Raw genomic sequence first — 23296 nt, forward strand, 5'->3', positions numbered from 1 at the left:
GTTAGCTGCTGGTTTTATTATTACTATTACTGTTACTACCACTTCTACTCCTGCAGTTGGCAGTAGATAACCTAAAGATAACATTTGTGATAGGTCACTCATTTGTGCACCACATCTATCTGTCATCTCAACAGAGAAAAGGAAAATAAGGCTTCTCTTTCTCTTATATTTTAGTATCTCTGATATCATCCTATATTACTCTTATACATACATTTTGTTCTTTCTTTCATTTATTGAGTGACATTTGAGTGCGTACTGTTTTCTGGGCCCTAGTGAGCACATTCCTGCCCCTTGGACTCTTACAGCAGAGTGTTTCATTTATTCAAATGTGTGTCGTAATTAGTGTGGTCCTTTGACTGCCATGACCGTGACCCTACCCAGGGAAGCATCGCCGGATTTGGAGTGAAACTTGGGCTTGAATCCTGACTGAGCCACTGAACTATGCAGTGACCTGTCTGTGCAGTAAACTGACTCTTCCTCAGTCTTAGTTCTTGTCATTAAGTGGTGAATAATACAGTCTAACTGATGAGGAGGTTTGAGGATGAAATAAGACAGTATTAGTAAAGCATCTACTAAGTAGATGCCCAATAAAGGTAGTTCTGCTTTTCTACCTTTTCTCCCTGTCGGTTACCAAGAGGTTTATAGCTGTAAATCTAGTAATGGTGGGTTGAAGCAAATAGAGTTGTCAGAGTTTTTTGTTTTATAATAGATTCTCTGACCTTTTTTTCAGAGATCAGGACATCCCCCTTCAATGAATTGTTTGAAGTAGATTTTTTAAAAAGCTTTTTATTCATTAAGCTGTCATTGACAACCCCCCCCTTTTTGTGGGCAAAAAGTGATACACTTTGATTAGTCATTCTCATTCACATTTTTGGTTCCTGCCATAATAATCACCGTAAGTTAAACTGTAAATCTTGGAAGAGCAGAAACTAAGGATATTGGAAAGCTAGACTACAAACGTATTTTGGAGCTGAGAAGGGAACATTAGAGATCGAACCAAATTCTTTCCTTTTTCAGATCAGGAATGCGGTCAAGAGGATGAAAGTCCCAAGTTCACATGACATGCCAAGTGGCAGAGCTGGGGCTTCCGAATGTCTAATGCCCATTCCATTGATTTCTGCTAATGGTCATGTTTTGGTCATCAGCTCAAGTTCAAGCAAGAAGAACTGCCATTTAACAAGGCTTCTTACAGTTAGTTTACTTTCTGGGAAGTGGGTCCTAGAAAATACATCAGTGGTTATGATATTTGGCCCAAGAAGCAATCAAAAAAGGCCAAATTGAAAAATGAACTATGTAAATCACAGCACTCTTGAGTTGACACTTTGTTGGGTTAGAAAGCCAGCTTTGTGCTGTTCTGATTCCTTGGGTTTTTAAATTTGTATCTACTCCTCTACCTACTTCCTAATGGCACAGACACTTACATTTGATTTTTTTTTTTTTTAAATTAGAGGTTCCATACAAACAGAAAAGATCAGTGAGAGGGAGTAAATCAAGCAATGATCAACTTGAGACCCTCTCTGAGAGCAGAATATTTATTTGACAAAATGTGTGGTTGTTGAACTCTTTGAATTACCAAAGCATCATAAGAAATGGTGTTATACAAATGTAAAGTAGTTTATGATAATGTTAGTTGCTGATAAGGTCGGATTGTGGGGAGGAGTACATGTTAGGCCAGGACAGGCCCGGGTGGGCTACTGTGCCATTGGGTCCTGGACCTCGTTCTCAGTGAGCGTCAGCCATCTGTTAGACCGTTTGCTTCTGAGTCCTAGCGCCTGAAAATTCTCAACACATTGCAGCTGAGATCAAGACCAGTTTGTATATTGGTAATTTATGTGTCACCCTTGTATGAAATCATGACAAATGAAAGCAAAGTACCGACTTTCCTTGTAAATTAAATAAGTGTAAATAAAGAATAGAAGGGCTTTTTTTTTAAGTCCCATAAAGCATTACTGAAAATTTTAAATTTCTTTTAGGACTCTAGTTTTAATATACTCCACCAATTAGAAGTCAGTGGTTGTTATTTTAACAAAAATCTTCGTGTTCCAGGAAATATACTGGGGCGGGGGGAGGAGTATGACGTGGCTTCGCTAAACTTCAGTACCACAGTTAGCAACTTACAGGTAAACGGGAGACTTCTTTACATAGTGGAAACAGCTGTCATAAAACAAACCGAAAAACACTGTGTAATATTCTTTATCCACTGCTGCTTGTTGGTGCTGTTGTCCTTCAGTGATCGGCAAAATCCAAGTTCTGGAAATTCACAAGGTTGTGTTAAAAAAAAAAAAGGCTGAGTCTCCCCACCGCATTGCAGTTATTTTGGCACAAGAAAACCTACAACTCTATAGTGGGAAAGGGAAATGTAAAAACAAACCTAAGATAAGGAAGTAGGAGAGAAGAAATATTTTAAACATTTAAAAATTGCTTGAAGGAATTCATTCATTCATTGATTTAGCAAACATATGCCTGCGTTCCACCTGCCAGGTCCTGTGTGAGGCCCAGTGATGCAGAAACGTAGGTCAAGGCTTCTCAACCTGTTTCACATCGTGGCACAACATAGACAACAATAATATTGAAACAGAAATCATCTGCTAGCCAGTTCCTGCCACGTCAGGCCCTCTGGGCAGTGTTGTGGGCTGAGGAGATGAATATACGAGTGATCTTTGGAGTTATACACACAGGGAACATTTGATGTGAGACACTTCCTACCAGTGGGAAGCAAACAGCCCAAGAATTACTGCCCCCAAAACTGGTTTTGTACTGGAGGTGGAGATAGTGGACGGCCCGGTATGGGTGTGGTTCATAGATTGCTGAAAAAAGGCTAAGTCCAGCTACTGTAGGATGAGCTGGTGGAACTTTGTAGTAACTTCTTTCTCAAGTTATGCCTCAAGTCCACTTTGCTTCCAAAAGAATGCCTCTGATTCCGAAAGAATATGCAAAAAGAGATTTGATTTAATTCAGTGCTTGCAATGAGGAAGGATAAAAACAGGACAGTCTCTTTTGTGAACAGCAAGCCTTCAGAACTCTAAGGAGTCTTCCTGCCTCTCTGTGGACCATGTTGAGAAGATGAGGATGATGAGGAGAGAATTAGGAGGAAAATTGGGAAAGAAAGATGTGCTGGAGTGTGTTGTCCCAGCCTAGAGCAGAATAACATGATGTAACTAACACCTGTAATACTCTCTACTTTAAATACTAGGTTATATCCAAATGGAACTGTCCTTGGACTCCTCAAGTTGCAGGGGTTAAAAAAGGCTTGTATCATAAAAGAATTCATCCAGTGACCATCACTGACTACTGCGGGCGGGGGGTGAGGAGACGTCCCTGTTTCAGGGAAGTATAATAATAGTGCAGCGTGAGTTGTGTTATGGAAGGATGGAGGAGAAAAGTCAAGTTGATCAAAAAAATGCTCCCTGAATAAAGGACATGCTTAGAAGCAGTCTAAAATTTCTAAGATGATAGCTAAGAAAGTGGAAAAGGGAAGATCCGCCCCCCCATTTTTTTAAGGAATAAAATTAGGTGAATTTTTTTAAAAAGCCAAAGCTTTGAGTTAAATAATGCAAGAGAAAATACCACTGCAGAGAAGGCTGTGGACTACAGGTACCGCTTGTCAGATCCTCTGGGAGCCCCTTTTCTCCAATACTCAGGCGGTGGTCTCTGTGTGCTGCTTTACAGGGTGACTCAGAAGCATGCATTACTGCTTTCAGTTGAATCTGAAAATGTTTTCGTATCCTACTTTGCACTTAGCAAGCTAAACTTTCAATTTAGTTATCTCTAGTCCTTTTCATCCAGAAGAATGCCAGCGCAGTTGGGTCAGTGTGTATTTTAGGATTCCTCACCCACTCCAGCCAGGCTTGCGACCAGCAGTGTTCTCTACACACCCTTTCTTCCCCTTAATTGTAATGGCAGAAAAATCACGGCAGAAGAATACTTTGCCATCTAGAGGTCTTGCAAACATTTGATGACTGTTTGCAAACCATGTCCTGTAGGAAGATATAGCTGTTGTGAATAGCATGCGTAAATGCTATTTTAGTCAGTCACGGCTGGGACCAGTTTGGAAAGCTCTGGCAGATACTGCAACCGCAAGTGGCAGAGGATTATGAATTTTATATTTATTGAATGCCCTTAACTGTGTAAAATTATTTGTAATTGTTTCTCCTTTATTAGTAAAACTAATGTTTTTATTGAAATTATTATTAGAAATCACATCACTCTTTGCTGAGCCCGGGGCACTTACTTTTGTGGTTTTGGTGTTTTGTAAGTGCTAAAAATAAAATGTAGTAATAGTGTACCTTCCGCAGAGAGGGAAGGTTCCCTTTTGATCTGTGTCCCGTTCAGTGTAGCTTATTGTCCTCTTTTATAATTAAAAGCTATTTTAAAAGTGGTCTGTGGCTGTTTGTGTTACAGGATCGCCCCCGGACGTTTGACATGCACTCCCTGGAGAGTTCACTCATTGACATAATGAGAGCTGAAAACGATTCAATTAAAGGTAATTTTAAAAATGTAACTCTTTGATTTTAATCAGTTAAAATTATGTATTACTTGTGTAATCTGATGAACAATATGGCAAATATTATGGATTCATATTTTGTATCTACTTCCATCAATTTTATGCATGTACCTTTTTTTGTTAAAAAATCAAACATATTCGATAGGCATCCACTGTAGGCCCATCATAACATTAATTAAGAGAACTATAAGAGTACTTACTAATTGCTTACGGTGGGCAGGTAACGGGAAAGACCTGGATCATACATATCCTTTCCTTATATCTCAGGTAAGACCTGCTTAGTGACTAAAATCTTGTCTGTCCACTCATGACAGTGACTATACACTGGGAAGAGTTCAAATGTTGATAGTTTTTTGTCCTAGTTCACATTTTGTTAAATGGCCAAGTTTCAAAGTTAAAATGAAGTTTTGTGGTTTTTGAAATATTTCCTATGTATTATGTTAAGTAAAGAACAGTGCTATTCCTACCCGGATTCTGGCCCCAATTCTGTGACTGACTAGCTGTGTGATCATGAATAAGACATTTAAGTTCGAGTAGGCCTCAGTTTCTTCATCTTTCTAACAAGGGATTTAGAATCACTTTTACAATATGGAACTTACAATGGGGAGCTTTAAAAATAAAAGACAGATGCCTGGGCCCTGTCCCATGTGTGGGTGGGGCTTGACATGTTATTTTTTAATGTATCTATTGATGCTCATGTGTAGCCAGGGTTGAGAATGACCAGACTAGATATTTTCTAAGGGTTCTTCCAGCTCTGATTTTGTGAAAACTACCCCATAAAATACTTTTGCACAAGAATCATATTTTACTTGAAAGCACTTTTTAAAAAAAATTTGTGTTGTTTGGTATATTTAATCATTTCACTTAAGTTATTCGTGCTTCATTTATCTGTTCGTTCATTTCATGCATTCATTCATTCATGCATTCATTCATTCATTCATTCATTCAATGTTTATGAGCCTGCTTTGTGCCAGACACAGCTTGCACTGGGGTCAAAGGTGGCAAGGCAGCCGGCTGCTTCAAGTGGTGACCAGCCTGGTCCAGTTTTTCCTTGAGTTTGGTTTATCATATTACTGATATAGTAAAGCTAAATATTTTTCAACAAATGAATAGTGGTTAATTTTTTAATGAGGAAAGCTTTTTGGTGTCTGGAGTATATATGAAAAATATATGAAAAAATATGCATCCATCTGATGAGGTAACTTTGAAATAAGATTCTTTTGAAGGTTTTGACTGATGTCCTCACAGAATTCTGCTGGTTGACTAATTTGGATGCCGACTCTGTGTCTGAGAGGGGATCCCTCTCTCCCTCAGAGACCGTCTGGCTCTGCTTGTCCCACCTCTTAGCACTCGGACTTTGGATCGTGGGTCGTCCTTCAGCCTCTTTGACCCTTCTTCTCGTTTTCTCATCAGAAAAATGAGGAGAGTCTAAGGCCCTTTCTAGCACCAGAAAAAACTGCACACTCTTAAAAAGTAGCTAAAGGAGAAATCTGAATAAGGTCTGTGGATTGTACCAATGTCAATTTCCTGGCTTTGTACCATACGGAGTGCCCCAGAAAATGTGTACAGATTTTAAGAAAGGAAAAAACTGTATTAAAAGTGTAATACTCAATATATACTGATAACAAAAGATTAATACAAGTCATGTGTATACATTTTTTTGGCACCCCCAGTAGTTATGTAAGATGTTACCATTTAGGGACACCGGATAAAGGGTACATGGGACTATCTGTACCACTTTTTGCAACTTGCTGTAAATCTATAATTATTTCAAAATTAAACGTTAAGTACAGAAAAAGAAGTTAACGGACATTTGTTTATTCTTAATGTATTTGACTCCAGCAACTTTTTTTTTTGAGAGCATCTTATATACTAGATACTAGGGATAATAAATAATTAGAAATCATTTTTCTTGATATGTACTTGTTCTTGTATTAGAGAGAGCACAGTTTACAAACAGCAGCAGGTGAAAACAATTGATTATGTGATGCTCTAAGATGCAAGGCTCTGATTAGTCCTCAGTCAGGTATAAGAACTTGCACACGTTATCCTCAGGATAACAGTAGCATTTCCGTGGTTTCTCAGACATAGTAAGGACATCTCTCTCAGGTCTGTTTCTTCTCTCTTATTGTTGAATGTTTGTGTAACGTTCTGCCTTTATATTCCCTTTCTAATTTCCTCTTACCAATTTTTACCTAAATTATTAAGTTTCTTCAACCTGATTCTGCAGGGATAACCAAAAGTTAAGTCTGATGACCGAAAAAAATTAAATCTGATTGGCATAGTCTGGGAATATAAAGGTTTTATAAAATTGTGGTTTATAAGAGGAAATATGGCAGAATGGAAAGACCAAGGGTTTGGGAGTCAGATAGATCTGGATTTAAATTGCCACTCTGCCACCACAGTTTGTGAAGATTAAATGACATGATGTATCTATAAAACCCAGCATGCTGCCTCGTTCATAAATGACACTCAATAAATGATATGGATTATTACTAAACGTCTATTAAGTCTGTTCTCATGCTTATCAAATGAGAAAGCCAGTTTCAATTTAAGTTGAAGTGCCAAGGTGACAATATATTAATTGAACTTTGTATATATTTTCCTTCAAAGAGCAATAAAGAATTCACAGATGAGTTATGGTCCTAACATGCCAGATTATAGTTATGCTTGACATATATATTTTTTTAACCAAGATAATGAACTTTATATCACTGTAGTCTAGCACTGCCAAAATGTAGATTTGCTCGGGGGAATACTTTATTTCTCGGCAACTCTCTTCTGATTTAGACAGCTGTTAGGAAAACTAGGCCTGCTTTTAACAGTGGTTCTGCTTGTTTTGTGAGGTTTTGTTTAAAGTGATAATAAAAGTTGAATATCTTTTTTTAAAAAGTAACGTATTGTCCTTTTAAAATAAGTATATAAAACCTGACTGTCCACTTTGAAGAGAAATTGCCTCTCCACGTGCTCTGCATCTTTAGAAACGGAGAAAACAGAAAATGGGCATTAATTCTATGAGACTAATAGAGAATAATATGCCTCTCAGAAAAAAAGTGTAAAAATTTAATTAAAAGAACTAATTTGAGAGTTGTTTTAATAAGACTCCATCATATGAAGGCAAATTCTATATTTGGGTTCATTTTATCTTAAAAATAACTTCATAAAATATATTACGAATGGCCTCATTTATTTTTATCTTTCATTTGCGGTTCCTCATAGAAATGCTATTTGTATGTATGTATTTAAATAATAAAGCCTAAAATTGATACAAGAACTACAAGTTCAGTGAATTGATATGGCTATATTACTTGCTAAAATTTAAAAAAGAAAACAGAAAACTGAATTTACCTTTCCCTTTTGGGGAAAAAGAAATCTTCCTTAACATAATGGGGTTTAAAATTTTTATTTTTGCCATCAACAGATGGCAAAATGCTTAATATGCCTAGAAACATTCAAATATACTTTTTGAGTTTCTGTATAAATGTGTTATTGATTGCAACTGACTTTTGGAAACCTTTTATTTATTTTTTAAATATTTTAACAAAAGTGCAAAAGGAGTACCTAACCTTCATTTCATAATTTATATTAATTTTATTTTACAGTTTATTTAAATACAGTTCTTCTAAGAATTTTAAGGCTAATATTTTCTCCATGTGCAGAGGTTTAGCTTTTGGGAAGGAAGAGGGTCCCTCTACTTTATCCCTCTACTTTATCTCCATGTCCTTTCTCTGATCAGCTGGCGTGTCTGTATGTTATTTTCATCTGTGAAATTGTGTCGCCTTCTGTATAACCAAAGCCAGTGACAATCCACAGACGCTCCTCTCCAAAGACCAACTTTATTTTCTTTCCCACCCAGTCTTATAAGCCAAGAGCCCGAGCTATAAACCGAATTTGAATTTTGATCTTCCAGGTGTGCATTACTAAATATTATTAGGCTTATCAAGTGTTTTCTTCCCCTAGACAGGAAAGTCTTTTACTCTTGTAGATGCTCAGATGATTGTTTGGGGAATATTGTATCTTACTGTTATTTGTGTTTTCGCTTGTCTGTAAAATTGGGACTTACTGTTTAGTCATGGCAAGGCATGAACCAGGGGAAAGCCACATGTGCGTATGTCTGTTTTCAGGCTTCTGAAGCACAGGTTGGACACAAATAAATAGATTCATGAAGCGGCATTACATTCAGTAGATAGTAGGAAAGACCTTTGAAAATTAAGGAGCCTTTTTATCTTTCCTGTGTGTGAAGGGAATGAAGGAATATAGATACCAACCAAAAAGCAGTAGTTTGTGGACTGGAGGCAGAGGGAGAAAGCACTGGAATAAAGAAACAGAAAACAGCACTTGAAACTTAGCAGATGTCAAACGGAGTAGAACCATCCACAATTTCATAAAAGTGGTCGAGTATTTTATATGCTATATATGAAAATAGTTTAATATCCAATTTGCTTCATTTCTCTAGAAAGCTAAATGAGACAGCAAAATTATTGAGAATAAAGGCAATCTGTAAATTGTCAAAACATTGTAGTTGTCCTTCAGATATTAATTAACTAAATTACGAGTTAGAACATCATCTTCTTTTTCCCCAGAGCATTGTGAAATTGGAGTCTTTTTCTCTTCATATTGTTATAGAGTGTATCTTGCTTTCAGTTTTTGAAAGGGGGACCTCAACACATCCATCCCAACCCCTCGAGTGTCAGACATTTAAAATACTTAATTAGAATGTAAGCAGTAATGACTGCATTCAGAAAAGCAAGTTATTTAAAGTGACAATCTTTTACCCATCCCCAGAGTGCCCAAGAAACCTTTTGCGTATGTCGTCAGTAGTGGGAGTACATTATACAGTTAGACATTACTGCCTCACTTGCTTCATGCGTTCATTTAATAAGAATTTAAGGGCTGGATCGGCTTCAAAAATGCTCTGTATTTAATTCCTAACTGCCGAAGGTATCATGACCTTGCATTTTAAAATACTTTTGATATATTTTTCTTTATTTATTTACACATTAAATTGGGATGCCCTTTCCCCCTCTGTATTTCATTGCTGTGGGTTTGAAATAAATGCATCAGTGAGAGGGCAAGTGAAAATTCCATCTGTGCCTCTTTTCTTCGTTGCTTAGCAAAACAATTCATAATAATCTCTCTAGAAGATCATGAGGCTCATTTGAAAGTTTAGTGCACAAAGCCTGTTTAATTAATTTTATATAAGATTTTTTATGTCTCAGTAAGAGAGTGACTATTGGGATAATTATTTAAATTTTGTATCTTTACAGTAGGAGAATGATGTTAGTGCTACTTGAAAAAAGATGCCATAAATAATAACCAGGAAACCTTACATTTTCCTTTGATCCGCTATTAATATTCCTGTATTCCAAATTGCAGTCACATATTCCAATTGCAGTCACTATTTTAAAGAACACATGTTGTGTACTGACACAGATGTTTAAGAACGGAAAGTGCATACCAACTTTATGTAGACTGAGAGCTCTACAGTCTATGAGAGTTGCTGAAAATAGGACTAAATTTTATACCATTGAGTTCTGAATTTGAATTTCTGAGTAAATAAAATTTTTAAAAGCCAAAGGAACTCTTACTAAAATAGTTCTGTTGCTATACTATTAAAATGATTTATTTCAAGTGGATTGCCGGTATCATTTCTTACAATATTTAACCTTTTCCTACTTAAGTCAGTTTGCCTGTAGTGATTTGAGAAAAGACCACTACGCACTGCTCTGCACCCTACTCCCGTCACCTTTTCCGAGGACCAGGAGGACATTTTCCTTTAGGGGAAATTTATGGAGCCTGGTACAAAGTGCCATAGAAAAGAAATGGATAATGCAAACCAGCTCATTTTACTTGGACTCATAATCAAATATCTCCTTCCAAGTCAGTTACCGTTATTTGGTGTTCAGATGTCTTCCGGCAAATTGGGGCACCTTGAAGGCAACAAGTCTTAAGATTCAGTCAGCCAGGCAGCGGCCCGGGAGCCAGGCGGGAGCCTTCCTGAACTGGGCTGGTTCTTTCTTGCTCTGTGTGGATGATACCAAGTGATTCGAAGTCACATAGCAGGGGAGTGGCTGCGGTCTCTGGGGAGTAGAAACTAGCCCTAGTTCTAGAAGCCTTCCGAGTCGTGGAGTAATAAGGTACACAGCAAAAAATACAATTTAAACTCGGCGGCAATGAACTTTTTTGTGTGACTGTTTAGAAACTACACGCTTTCCTTCTCTTGTGCACTCTCCCTTTCCTGACTGCTGCCATGGAACATCCTAAAATAGCCTCTCTCTTCTGCTGGGCTTAGTTGTGCCAGAGGATGGGACCTGGGCTTCTGTGTTGAGGTAACTTCCTTTGTGAGGAAGAAGAGGGCGAAGTAGTGGGGCACGATTTTCTTTGTGTTACTGGTGCAGGATGTATTCTGAATTCCGAACCACTGGCCCTTTCTGGTTTACTGTTGATCAGGATTTGGTAGATTCCTCCCAGCACCGTGGAGGCAGAGTTTACGAAAGTATGGAGTTTGAACAGTGTGACTACACTTTTTCAGACGGGGGGTGGCTGTTGGTGTCGTTTTGTTTTTGTGTGTTGTTTGTTTTGTTTTTTTAAGAGGAGGAGGGGAAAGGGAAATGCCTGGGAGAACAAAATGTGATGTTTGTGAACACCCATGTGCTCACAGTATTGGGCTGAAGTCTTCTTTGCTCTGGCCTCTGAACTGAAACCAGCTGGGTTCATGCTAACCATTCCTGTCCCTGTGCAGCTCCTCGTCTGCCCAGTTTATTTACGTAACACGTTCTGGTAAGTAGGAAGTAGTGATCCTCCGCCCTCTACCCTCCACATGTGTGTGATAGAATAGTGACCCTGGGTTTTCCTTTGTTCTGAAAATCATATAAGCAGTTGTCTGTCGCAAAGAGGAATCTGTATTATGTCATCCATGACGTAGGTCCATATTACTTAAGCAGTCCTCTTAGCTTAATCCTGAACATTGAGCACAAAGAATCTTATTTTGGGTCCATGATAATTGAGTGGTCATCTTAAAACATTGTTGCAACTCTGAATTTTACCTGGGTGACAGGTGAGAGGAAAGGTAGGCAGAGGAGAGAGTGACAGGAAACATTTTATGTTATTAGAAGTTTTAAAGATCCTAAACTTTTCTTTTAAAGAGTCTTTTAACTCATTACCTTTTTTTTTTTTTTTTTAAATGTATTAAGGTTAACATATCTTATGGCTGTTGTGACTCAATTTTGATCGACACACATTCAAGGCAATAATGGGTAAAGAAATGAATTATATGTGACACTTAGAAATAATAAATCAGAAAACAAGCAGCAAGCAGGTAGCAAATTAACCACTGCTTTTCTGTAATGTTTTACATTTCACATTAAGTATTGTGTATAACTCAGTAAGTATAGGTATTACCATATGGACACACAGGAATAATATTGCTTCCCATTGAGAAATGAAATCTGAGCACTAACATTTAAGTAATAAGGTTTTCAGACTTTGCCACCAGTTCGTCAGTGTTTTTAGGAACCTCACTGCAGTACAAAAAGTAGGAGGTGGTCCTGCACATTTATAGAGATCCTTTTGTCCATGTGCCACGTCCAAATTAGTAATAGTATATTGTGTACCTTTTGATTGTGTCACTTGTTGTTTTTCTGTTTTTTCTGCTGTGTTATAAAATTCTGTAGAGAGGTGACTTGCTGTCTCATTTCCTGACAGCTACTGAAACAGCCCTACAGACTACTATCTCTGCTTAATGAAAGCCCTTTTGATTATGGAGAAATACAATAGGGGGTTGTCGTGATAGTCTTAAGACTTTCCTCGATCCTGTTACATAAGCCTGGAACATGTTATTTGCTGACTTTGAGGGAAGGGAAGCAGTGCCACCTAATTCATAGCTGTCATAAAATATCCAGGATTCTCTTTGCTTTCAATTTAGCAACAGGAAGGATGGGAAAAGTTGCACAGTTGTGCCACACAATTATTTCTTCCTGATGCCCGTGGAATTTCTGCCAGGATATTGTGTGCAGTTGATTGATTTATCAGCTGTACAGGCCTGATTTCTGAATTTCTCTGCTCACTGCTCTTTATTTTTTCCCCTTGCTATTGCCACTATCCTCACTACCATAGTTAAAAGAGAGAAAACTCAGTGAGTTTGTTGCTGTTCAGCAGTAAAAATTTGCAAAAGGAATACTTTTTAAACTAGTTACTACTTTTTGAATCAGATATTGAGATGGCCAGGCTGCCTGTGGGCTTTATTATTTTGTCTAATTGACTGATTCTGAATGTAGTCCCACACCAGTGCACTCCATTCTAAAACCAAGGCTTTGTTTTATTCCGGGTATTACCTGGTAACCAGTCAATTAAGAACATCAGTGGAACTCTGAAGGGAAAGCAGTTCCATAATCTCTTTGGAATCCAGTTGGGTCAGTGCTGGTTGCTGTACATAGGGAAAGAGAAGGAGGAATCGACCAATTAGAGGACCCTTTTGTAATTCTTGAGAAACCAACAATAAAGTGCAAATCTTAATTCTGAAGAGCAGCCATGATTAACTGAAGTATAATGAACCTAAAAAAATAGTATAAGTTTTTCTGGCTATAAGATTCCAAATAACAAATGCCTGGCATGGTTAATAAAATAGATTTAAATCAGCCACTTGATCTCTTTATTGTAAATGATTAGACGTTGTTAGCTTATAACAGACTTTCCCAAATCATAAGAAATAAAAAGAGAAGCATTTAGGATTGTGTTCATACCTGGCTCTGCCATTAGCAGTTATGTGGCCTTAGATCAGTCACTTCTCTCTAGATCTTGGTTTTCCTCACCTATGAACAGAGGGATTAAACTTCATGAGCTTTAAATTCCCATCAGCAATCCCATACAGTCTCTCTAGCGTGCTACTCCTAAGTGACAAAATTGAAGGTATTGGTAGTTTAATGACTGAAAGTAGTATATGAAGTTCATGTGAGTCTGGGTGTGGCAGGATTTCATATTGAGTAGCTTGTAAAAAGGATCTAACCAAAAATCGAGTTGAGTTGGCTGAGTGAGGGCTTTGCTTGCAGACTGCATCTTTTCTTTTTGAGTTAGGCCTAAAAATATTACGTTTAGGAAACAGGTGTTAAAACTTGGCCTCATGAAATGTTTCTGTTCTCAGTTTGTGCACCACGGGCCTCGTCACTGGTGGGAATTATTTGATGGGGCCTGTGAACCCATTAGGACCAAGCATTCCAGTTAGATCATAGATCTGCCCTTTGGGTAGGCATGATGCTCTTCCCAAAGCATGTGGATGCTGGTGTAATGCAATTAAAATACATTTAAAGGTGTTGCTGAATTCATAGTAGCCTTTTATTATTAAGGGGTTTTTGTTTGTTTTGTTTTTTGTAGTTGTCGTACATACAGTAGTCACTGGAGTGGGGGCTTCACTGCTTATCATGGTGGGCAGCCTCTCTGAAATATTTTGATCAAAGTAGGTCTTAATAATTATAGAAGGTTATGAAACACTGCTCTAGAGAACTTCTCTAATTGTTCTGCTGTCACCTCCTACCATTAGACTGGTCCCCATGACCAAAAGGAACACAACATAAAAAGTTTAAGAGAGGAAATGGTGAGGAGGACAGAGAGGAATGAGGAGGTCACTTACCCTAGCCTCCATTATTAGCTCCACCAAATAGCGTTTTGGAATTTTGTCTCTGACATCTGAAGCCATCTTTTTATCCTTTGAGGCAGGTCTAGGATTGCGGGCTCTGTAGGCAACATGGCAGGGTGCAGGGGCATCATATGACAAGGGGGGTACACCCTGGAGTTGGGTAATGTGGTAGCCCCGGTTAGGAGGGGAAGCCAGCCCTTTTTAAGCGACATGGTTTGTGGGAGTATCCTACATCTTAGCTTCTGCTTATATTCCAGTTCCACTGGCATTCGAGTATGTTCCATTACCAGGCAGTAGTACTTCAGAGGACACATTTGGTGCTGGTCTCCACTTTTCTTTCTTGAGGAAGACCTGGGTATTCTATATAGGAAGCAGTTCCCAGTGAAAGGGCTCTTGCTTTTGTCTCTTGTTCTGTGCCCCTTCTGAGAATTATCTCTAACCTAAGTCCTTTTATGTGAGTTGTGTGATCTCCGTTTTACAACTGAAGAAGCTGAAGTTCAGAGAGATGCTGCAGCGTCTGTAAAATCGATCAGCTAACTGGTACGTAGAGGATCAAGATCGGAACACACAGCCTCTGGCTCCTGATTCGATAGCTTAGGTATTTATTGTGTAGCATTTAAGAGGGAAACAAACATAAAAAAAAAAAGTATACATTTTTGTCTTAGTATGCTTTAGACAGAGAATAGGCATTCAAGTTTGTTAATTTCTATTTACGAGACGGTACAGAATTTAAGACCTGTATTTTATCATAATCTTCTGTAAAAGAGTCAGATCTCACACCTGTTGGTTTCTTATAGAAAGGTGCCTTATTGAGAGTAGAGGTCAAACTAGAATAGAATCACTGAGGAAACTTTTCCAAGCTGGCTCATTCTTTTCCCTGATTCACATGTGTATTCCTGAAGTGATTCAGATATACTTCTCTCCCTCCCCACCGCTCTTCACTTTGGACATATACTGGTTCCCTAAAAATAAGACCTAGCCGGACAATCAGCTCTAATGCGTCCTTTGGAGCAAAAATTAATATAAGGCCCAGTCTTATTTTACTATAATATAAGACCGGGTCATGATATGATATGATATGATATGATATGATATGATATGATATGATATGATATGATATGATATGATATGATATGATATGATATGATATGATATGATATGATATGATATGATATGATATGATATGATATGATATGATATGATATGATACTGGGTCTTATATTAATTTTTGCTCCAAAAGATGCATTAGAGCTGATTGTCCGGCTAGGTCTTATTTTCAGGGAAACATGGTATGTGAAGCCTAAAGCTGTGGGAGGCCATTCATACGACAAATGTGTATCAAGCTTCTACTCTGTGCCAGGCATTATTTTATGTATTTTATATATCAGGGAATAAAAACAAAGACTTCTGGCCTCATGCAGCATATCCTCCAAATAATTAGCCGATGTCTGAACAGCCCGCTAAGTATTTAGTTTTGAAGGCTGATAAATAAGAGGAAGACTCGGTGTCTTGAGTATCAGTAGGAAAAAATAGGAAGGGGGCCTTCTGAGAGAGAAATAATTAAAGGTGAAATTCGATCAGCTATGAAATTCAAGCACATTCTTGACTAAGGTTTCATAAAGTCATCAGAATTTATATGAAATAAGTGATTAGAGCCGATGACAGGTGTGCGTGGAAAGCCAACTAGTGACTTTGCAGATTGCCTGTTAGGGTTTGGACTTTAGAGACCAGTTTAAAGAGTGGCTTCTCTTCTCTCTGAAGTTCTAAATCACTCGCTTATGGTTCCTAGAGATTTCATAAGTGTGTCTTGATCTTTTATGCTCACGTCAGTGCAGAGAGCCATTGCTCAAAACCATTTTTACCTTGGGGCTGGTTCTACAATTCTTGATATTTATTCACTGATTCTTTTAAAATGGGTCTCTTGTTACACATGCTGTTTTTAATCAACTTTTTGCAAGGTAGGAGAATATTAATTTACTGCCTTGGCTTTTTTTAAGATTATTTCAAGCTTTTCTACTACCTGTTAGTCTCTTTTTTCCACTTTTCTTTCCATTGTATTATCCTTTTTTTGTTTTTGTTTTTTAAAACTGGATTTGGCTGGTTTAATTTAGACGAAAACTGTGCCATGTTTTTTTGAAAGTTTAAAAAACTGCCATTTATCACTGGTATCATAACATCCTCTTAAGGCAAGTTATCTTGTTGCTCTGTCCTCTAAATGTAGCATCGAGAGTCAGAAATCCTCTGGCAGGGATAAAAATAGCCTTCCTGCGTGCTGGTTTGTTGTTAGGTTTACTGGCAGTGGGAAATCTTTGGAATTCCTTAATTAGGTCAGCTCTTTGCTGGTCTCTCTCTAGACATTCCCTTCTGCCTGCCTGAAGTTCTTAGATGCTTTTAGATCTGGCAACTTTGTACCTGCCCTGAGTAGTCAAAGCAATCCCTTTTATATGAAACCTTCCGCAATCTGTAGGAACCTAGCCCATTGACCTTACTTTCAGATGAGTGTTATTTTTTTTGCCATTATTACAATCTGTTTTTCAACTATCATATCACAACTGAAAATTTAATTTGAGCTTTTGGTACAAAAAGAAGATCTTCCCAGGCCTTATTAAAAGGAAAATTTTTAAGTTGAATTTTCTAAGTTTCCATTTCCTACAAGACTTCTGCTGCTTTGCCAGTTTGGCTGTAATAAAAAAAGTAAGGAATTAGGTTTTTTTTCTTCCTCTCCCCCAGAGAAGAATTATATCTCTGTTTGCAACCAAGAACACTTAACAAACTCTCATTTCTCTGAAGCTGAAAAATCCCCCAGATGACCACTCCCTTCTCCAGCTTCCAGTTTGGGTCTTATTTGGCTGAAAGGAATCTTTCCTCTTTCTTTCTCTCACAAGTGGAAAATTGTTGGTTATCTCTGGCGTATAGTTGGGGAGGGGACAGGAATTAATATTAATTGAGTACCTACTCTGTATTGGGGATTTTTCTGGGCAGTCTGCAAAAATTGTCTCCTGAGTTTCTCATAACAGCCTTGTGAAGTAAATGGAAATTTCCCTGTTTTACTGAGGTTCAAAGAAGCTAAGTAATTTGACCTTGGTCACGAGATGGCACTGGTCTGACTCTCTACCCTTTTCACTGCATGTTCCATGGCAGAGAGCCCACCAATTGCTGGCTTTGCTTCATTCATTCATTCAACGGCTATCACTGAGCACCTTTCTCTGCTCCAAGCTCTGGGATGTAACACCTCAAAATCTGTCCTCAAAGATCTGGTTGCCCTAAAGGAAGAAATAGTTTAGGAATAGACAGTGTAAATACAGTGTAGTCAGTGTCAAGTGTATTGTATGGAGCACGCTGCTTGGGGTAGGGAAGACTTCCCAGAGGAGGTGAGACCTGAGAGAGAAGCTACCTGGGCAAAAGTGTGGGGGGCTTGGGTGGTAAGACATTGGGGCAGACAGGGAGGGGGGCATTCTAGGCAGAGCGGGGAACCCAGAAGGAAAAGTTAACGGGCCAGTCATTCTGAATGTCTGAAGTGCCTAATGTGGGAAGGCAAATGGCCGTGTAGAGAAATGAACCTGCAGAGCTAGGCAAGGAAACAGGTATGTTTATAAGCCCTGGTTTTTAAACCAAAAGCCAGTTCTATCTCCTAGCGGGGTTTCGTTTAGCCTGAACTCTCTGTGTGTTTATTAATTCAAAGGGCTCTTTCGGAGGGGGACAAGTTGTCCCAGCCAGTTCCCCCTTCGTGATATTGCATGCAGACACCTTTCCTGGAACTTGGTTGTATCACAGGTAGGTCAGGAGGTAGAATATGAATACAGATTTTGATTTGGGGCGTTATTTTGAGGTCAATGGAATAACTGATTACAGATAGTTACCTTTATATCATTTGGTGATAGAACATATGGAACACATTTTTATTAGTTCAGATTGATATGTGTTCTGCATTTGTATCAGCATAAAGTTGGTGTTCAAAAACTGAATTGATTTGCACATTTCTTGAGCTTTGCTCTGCACGGTCCAGGTCCCCACAGCGCCATCTTGCTGCAGATCTCAGGCAGTGTTGGTAAAAATAGGTGTGGAAAGGCAGGTGGAGCACCTTTAAAAAATGATTTATGGCATTCTAGCTTTGACATACTTAGTGAGCTACAGAAAAAGAGCAGGAGCAAAGGTGGTAGGAGCATCTCTAGTTAGACAACCACAACGTGTGTGTGTGTGTGTGTACGTGTGTGTTGTGTAAATCTTTGCTCTACCTCAGCAATGGGCCTAAGCCCTTACTTACCCTTTCCCTATCAGAAAATTTTAATAATGTTCACTGAAGACCCCTCCTTTTCTCTGGAGTATGGAAGATTTTATAGTGTGAGTCAATAAAGAAAACTGGCGTAGGATTTCATACTACTTGTCACTTTATAGGACTGCATGACTTTATTTTGGACAGCCTCGTAGAGTTATCCCCTGTTGTCATTCCTTGGCCTGCACCATATCACCAGCAAGCTGGCATGACTATGAAAAACAGAAGGTCATCGCGGAAATCTAATAGCACTGTAGAGCACTTGGTATTTTTCAGTGTTTGTTTGTTTGTAATAGCAGCATTTATTGTATCCTTTCCTGCCGAATCATCAGCAAGAATATCTGGGTTATTTTTTAGAAAATCACTTAGCTAATTTTGAAAGTAGTGTATACATATATTGCTAATATATTAGAGTATTTCCTTCTCGTCCTTTCTCCTTTCAGCTCATTGACTAGGGTTACTTTAGTTAGTGTGTTACAAGAGCACAATAGTACATACTGTTCCTTTGAGCACCTCCTCCTCCCAGCAGTTAATTCTTAGTCCGGTTGGTAAATACTGGTTCTGTCCAACTCGCAAATACCTAGCATAGAATCGCCTAGCTGGAGTGTGATGTTTTCTAGGCTGTAGATTTTGGTAGTGTAGTTCCCCAGAGTCGCACTGTATCAGTTGCCTATATTTGGCCAGGTTGAGTCATGTCACCAAATATAGTCTCTGCCTTCTGCATGATGTATGCCAGGCTTCTGACTCCAAATGCCAGCCTGGCCTCCCGAGACCATTACTTCCCTGTCATAGCGTCCCTTAAGACCAGGACTGCTGATCAGGCAGTATTTCTTTACATTTATAACGCAGTCAATACCAAGAGCCTTCAAAGATTGAATTTTTCTCCACCAAGTAGTTTCACTTGCCTGAAATCCTAATGCCCTCCTTCTTCCTTGAGGAATTCGATTCTAACTGTGCCAAAACCTGGATTATGTGTATAGATAGATATCAAAAAACCAACAAACCAAAACCACAAACACTGGGTGACAGTCATATTTAGATCCATCAGTTGTTTTTATTTTACTTCACTTTATTCATTTGTGAACCGCTGGTGTTTTAAGCTCAGTGGAATGAACTCACTGAATGCTTACCTGGTGCCCAAACAGGAAACTCAAGGTACTAGGTAAAAAAAACAACAACAAAAACTCTAGTTCCTAAAGGCAGCTATTATGTAAGCGAGCTCAGCAAGTTAGCCAGTAGCAGAAATGATTACCCAAGAAGGTCGGCTGGTGCAACACAGCTACAAGTAAAATTTGGCAAGTTAATCTGAAAAGGGGGGGGATTCCTTTTGGGGAACGGTACCCTAAAAAATGGTGGATCTGGGGGGAAAAACGTTTGAAAAATACCCTCCATTGGGACAAAGAAAGAGGGCCGCTGTCTCAGATGAAGGAGGGGCTTGTTGGTAATCCCGCCCTGGACTAGAAAAGGCAGAAATGCCGTGATAATTGCGATCCACACCCCAGCGAGCACATTAGGGCAGAAACGAGAGGCGGAGAACGTGAAAGTGCCGTGGCTTCCAGGAGAGTTCCAGGAAGGAAGTGACAGGTATTATCCATGATAGATGCCATGAATGGGCGACTCCAGATACTATAATTATAGAAAGAATTTACAGCAGGATAGGGCACACAGATTAGGGAAACATTAAGAAAGTTTTTCAAAAAGGGGGGGTTTTGTTTTTTGTTTTTTAAATGTCACCGCTTATATTTTAAAATTGAAGTAGAAAGCATTACTGATTAACAAAATGTCACAGATGCCTTTGCTACTCAGAGGCCAAAATTGATTCCAGCCTGGCAGGACTCATAAGACCAGGTCAGAAAATTAAAAACAAGTATCACTTTACGGAGTTAAACTATGAGCCCTGCCAGTGATTCTTCAGTGCCTTATTGTCTTAGCTGCAGGCTAGAATTACTGCATTCAGAAGTCTGAAAAGCAGAAGAAATACCAGAGTTCACCTGCCTACCTTGGGGGTGGAGGGTGGGGTCTCTTTAGGAGACGTGCTGTGAGGCAAACTCAGAACTGAATCACGGGACACTTTTGTGCCTGTCAACTTGAAATTCTCCTCTCTCTCTCTCCTTAAAAGATACCCAAAAGGTGAGTTTCTGATGAGGTAGAACTTGACTTGTTAAACTGGCCCGGCCTGTTTGGTGATTTGTCCTTGGATTCCCATTGTTAATCTTCTTGCACGGCACCAAAGAAGAGGCATCATAGTTCTTAGGAAACAGCCATGATTTCAGCTGGCATGTTGGCATTAAAAATATTAGAATTCATGTATATCCACTGAGAAATAACCAAACATGTCCTTTTAACTTCAGCTCGTTAAATATTTTTGTTTCTGTATTGACTTACATCATCTTTTAAAAAAATGTCTTATGATAAATAAAAATGGTATGTGTGACGGATGTTAGTTCATTTATTAGAGGGTTTTACAGTTATAAAATGGATGCTGTGTTCTATTATAGAAGATCAGCTGCTGCTTTGACTTCAGTGATTCATAAACAATACTCCCAGGTTTTTAACTGTTAAGGTCATGTTCTTATTCCATCATCTCAAGTCTGTGCTTTTTAAAAAATATACTTGTGACAGGTCATACAATCTGGGGTTGTCGTTAAAGCAATTCAGATGGAATTCACTGGACTTGGGTACTTTACATATTAGCATTAAATAATGAAGTCAATTTTTAGGAAGAAATTGAAATAACGAGATTAATTTTTACCTCCTCCTCGCCCATTTCCATCCCTACCTCCACTCCCTAAAGGGGAACAAGCTGAAATTTTAAGTAGAACACTTAACAGTAACGACAAAAACAATCCTTATATTTGATTTTAAATTGTAGGAAAATTATTAAGTTCAGATTTTGTTTCATACTAGACTCCCACGTTTTGGATATGGATTAATTAACGCTATATTAGCAGTAGAGAACAATTTTCTTTTTTCACAGCATGAGTTCATTTCTGTGGAGACTATTTAGAGTTGTAAGTATATGGCTATTGGATTGATAGGGCCACATTTTAGCTCTGGTTCCCGTAGTGCTCAGTGGAACTAGGAAGTGTCTTCCTGGAATCTTGGAAGGCTTGCTCCAGCCTCGAGGCCTTCGAGAACCTCTGCTTCCCCACTTTCCTTTAGCCTTGGAGAGCCTACTGTGGTTCTTTGGGGCAGAGGTTAGATTGCTGTTTCCTAATGGGATGTTTGTAATTCTGAGTCAATTTGAAATTGTCACACTACTGCTGATTTATACAATGCTGGACTGTGATAGATAATTAGCAGTCCCGTTCCCCTGTCCAGTCATTCCTTAGCTGAGCAAGAATTTGTTGAGGGTTCTCTACCATTCTTACGAAGGTGGGTGTCTGTGGAATATGGAGACTTCAACATGTTGCCAATAATGATTTTTATAATTTACAACCTAGAATTAGGTGTATGGTGTGCATTCAGGAAGGATTTATTGTCTGGATACCCCTCAACTTACATACAAAAATTCTTCCCAAACAGAAATGGTATTCCTCATAGATGGAGACATCCCAGGGCCATTTCCCCCCCTTTATTTGTGGTTGGTTACCAATTTGGAAGATGCCGCATCCTCCAAAAATTTTAGTACCTTCACAAATTCTTTTTTGATGGGCATTGTCGGTGTCCATTTTAGGTCCCAAACTAGATTTTGGACCACTTAAAAATTCAAAGGAAACTAACCGAGCATTTGTTGAGTGCCTGCTCTGCTCTGGCCACTGTGCTGTGTGCTTTGGTATTTTCTAGAATGTGTAAGTACAATGGTAGGTTGTTCTTTACCTTCTGTACTGATTTGCCCAATCGCAAATTTAAACCCATTAGCGTGTCTGTACATGTAGGCATAAGCCCGGCAATTTTCTTACAAATCATGTAGAAAAATATTACTGCTAATTACATACTTCTAAAAAGCAACAAAAACTATACACATGAAAATTTTTTTCACACTTATGGGGCAAAAAAAATGTGAAGGTTGTTATGAGTTGGTATTAGAACATACTGGTATAAAAAAAGTTACTTTGGATAGGGACTTAGAACCTGGAATGACCGAATAGTTAAACATGAGGGATATTTTATTTTCCTACTTTCAAACTTTTCCCATTTTGAATGTTTGTGAATATGCTGATTGATGTGTCCTCTGACTCATTGCATTTATTAGCACAACAAAATTGTATCCCATAATAGAACTTTTAAAATACCTTACGTATTAAAACAGTTCATTCAGTTTGGTTATTGAATACGCTGAAACCATCCATGAAAAAAATAAATTTAGTAACGGCCTTCTTTTACCTTCAGGTCGTCTAAACTATTCATATCCAGGATCCGATAGCTCTCTGCTTATTAATGGTAAGTGCTCATTGATTCACCCCAGGGAAGTTCACGGAACTGAAACAAGCTAGTTAGTACTAGGTGAGAAAACATAGTAGGTATGCTTCAACAAGTAGAGACACGACTTGAGTGTGTTGTGTAATGATAATTGCAAGTTGCTATTACTTTATCAGATATTTTATGAATAATTATTGTGGCAAGAACTTTTTTTAAACTTTGAGAGCCCTGATTCTCTGTCTTGAAATTGGTGACCCTGAGAATAAATGAGAATCCCACAATGATACATAAAGGATGGCTTAATCTAACTTAAGATTCTATAGAGTGACCTTTGAAATGTCAACATGAAAGCCATTTCCATGTAGTTGGAAAACTGTTCCAGGAGAAAGGGTGGGTAATCAGAAATCCGAAACCAGAAAAAGCAGCCTGAGACCACAGGGCTTGACATCGCACAGGACAAGGTCATTCACTGTTTGCTGTCTAATGAGAACAAGAAACACGGAGTTTTACTGGCTTCTACAGCGCC

General features: G+C 38.6%; 1 protein-coding gene across 4 annotated transcripts in view; it reads left to right on the top strand.

Annotated features, from left to right (window-relative positions):
• The window catches only part of CPEB4 (cytoplasmic polyadenylation element binding protein 4), a 55869-nt gene that overhangs the window by 12899 nt on the left and 19674 nt on the right, over positions 1-23296 (top strand). For 2 of the 4 annotated variants that reach the window (XM_019741467.2, XM_019741476.2), the window contains exons 2-3: positions 4402-4483; positions 22741-22791. In XM_019741467.2, the coding sequence (XP_019597026.2) occupies positions 4402-4483; positions 22741-22791 (133 nt within the window). The remainder of the gene's footprint in view (positions 1-4401; positions 4484-22740; positions 22792-23296) is intronic. The other 2 variants (XM_019741485.2, XM_019741494.2) reach the window with 1 other exon arrangement.

This window comes from Rhinolophus sinicus, linkage group LG10 (genome assembly GCF_036562045.2).
Source record: "Rhinolophus sinicus isolate RSC01 linkage group LG10, ASM3656204v1, whole genome shotgun sequence".
Classification (NCBI taxonomy): Eukaryota; Metazoa; Chordata; class Mammalia; order Chiroptera; family Rhinolophidae; genus Rhinolophus; species Rhinolophus sinicus.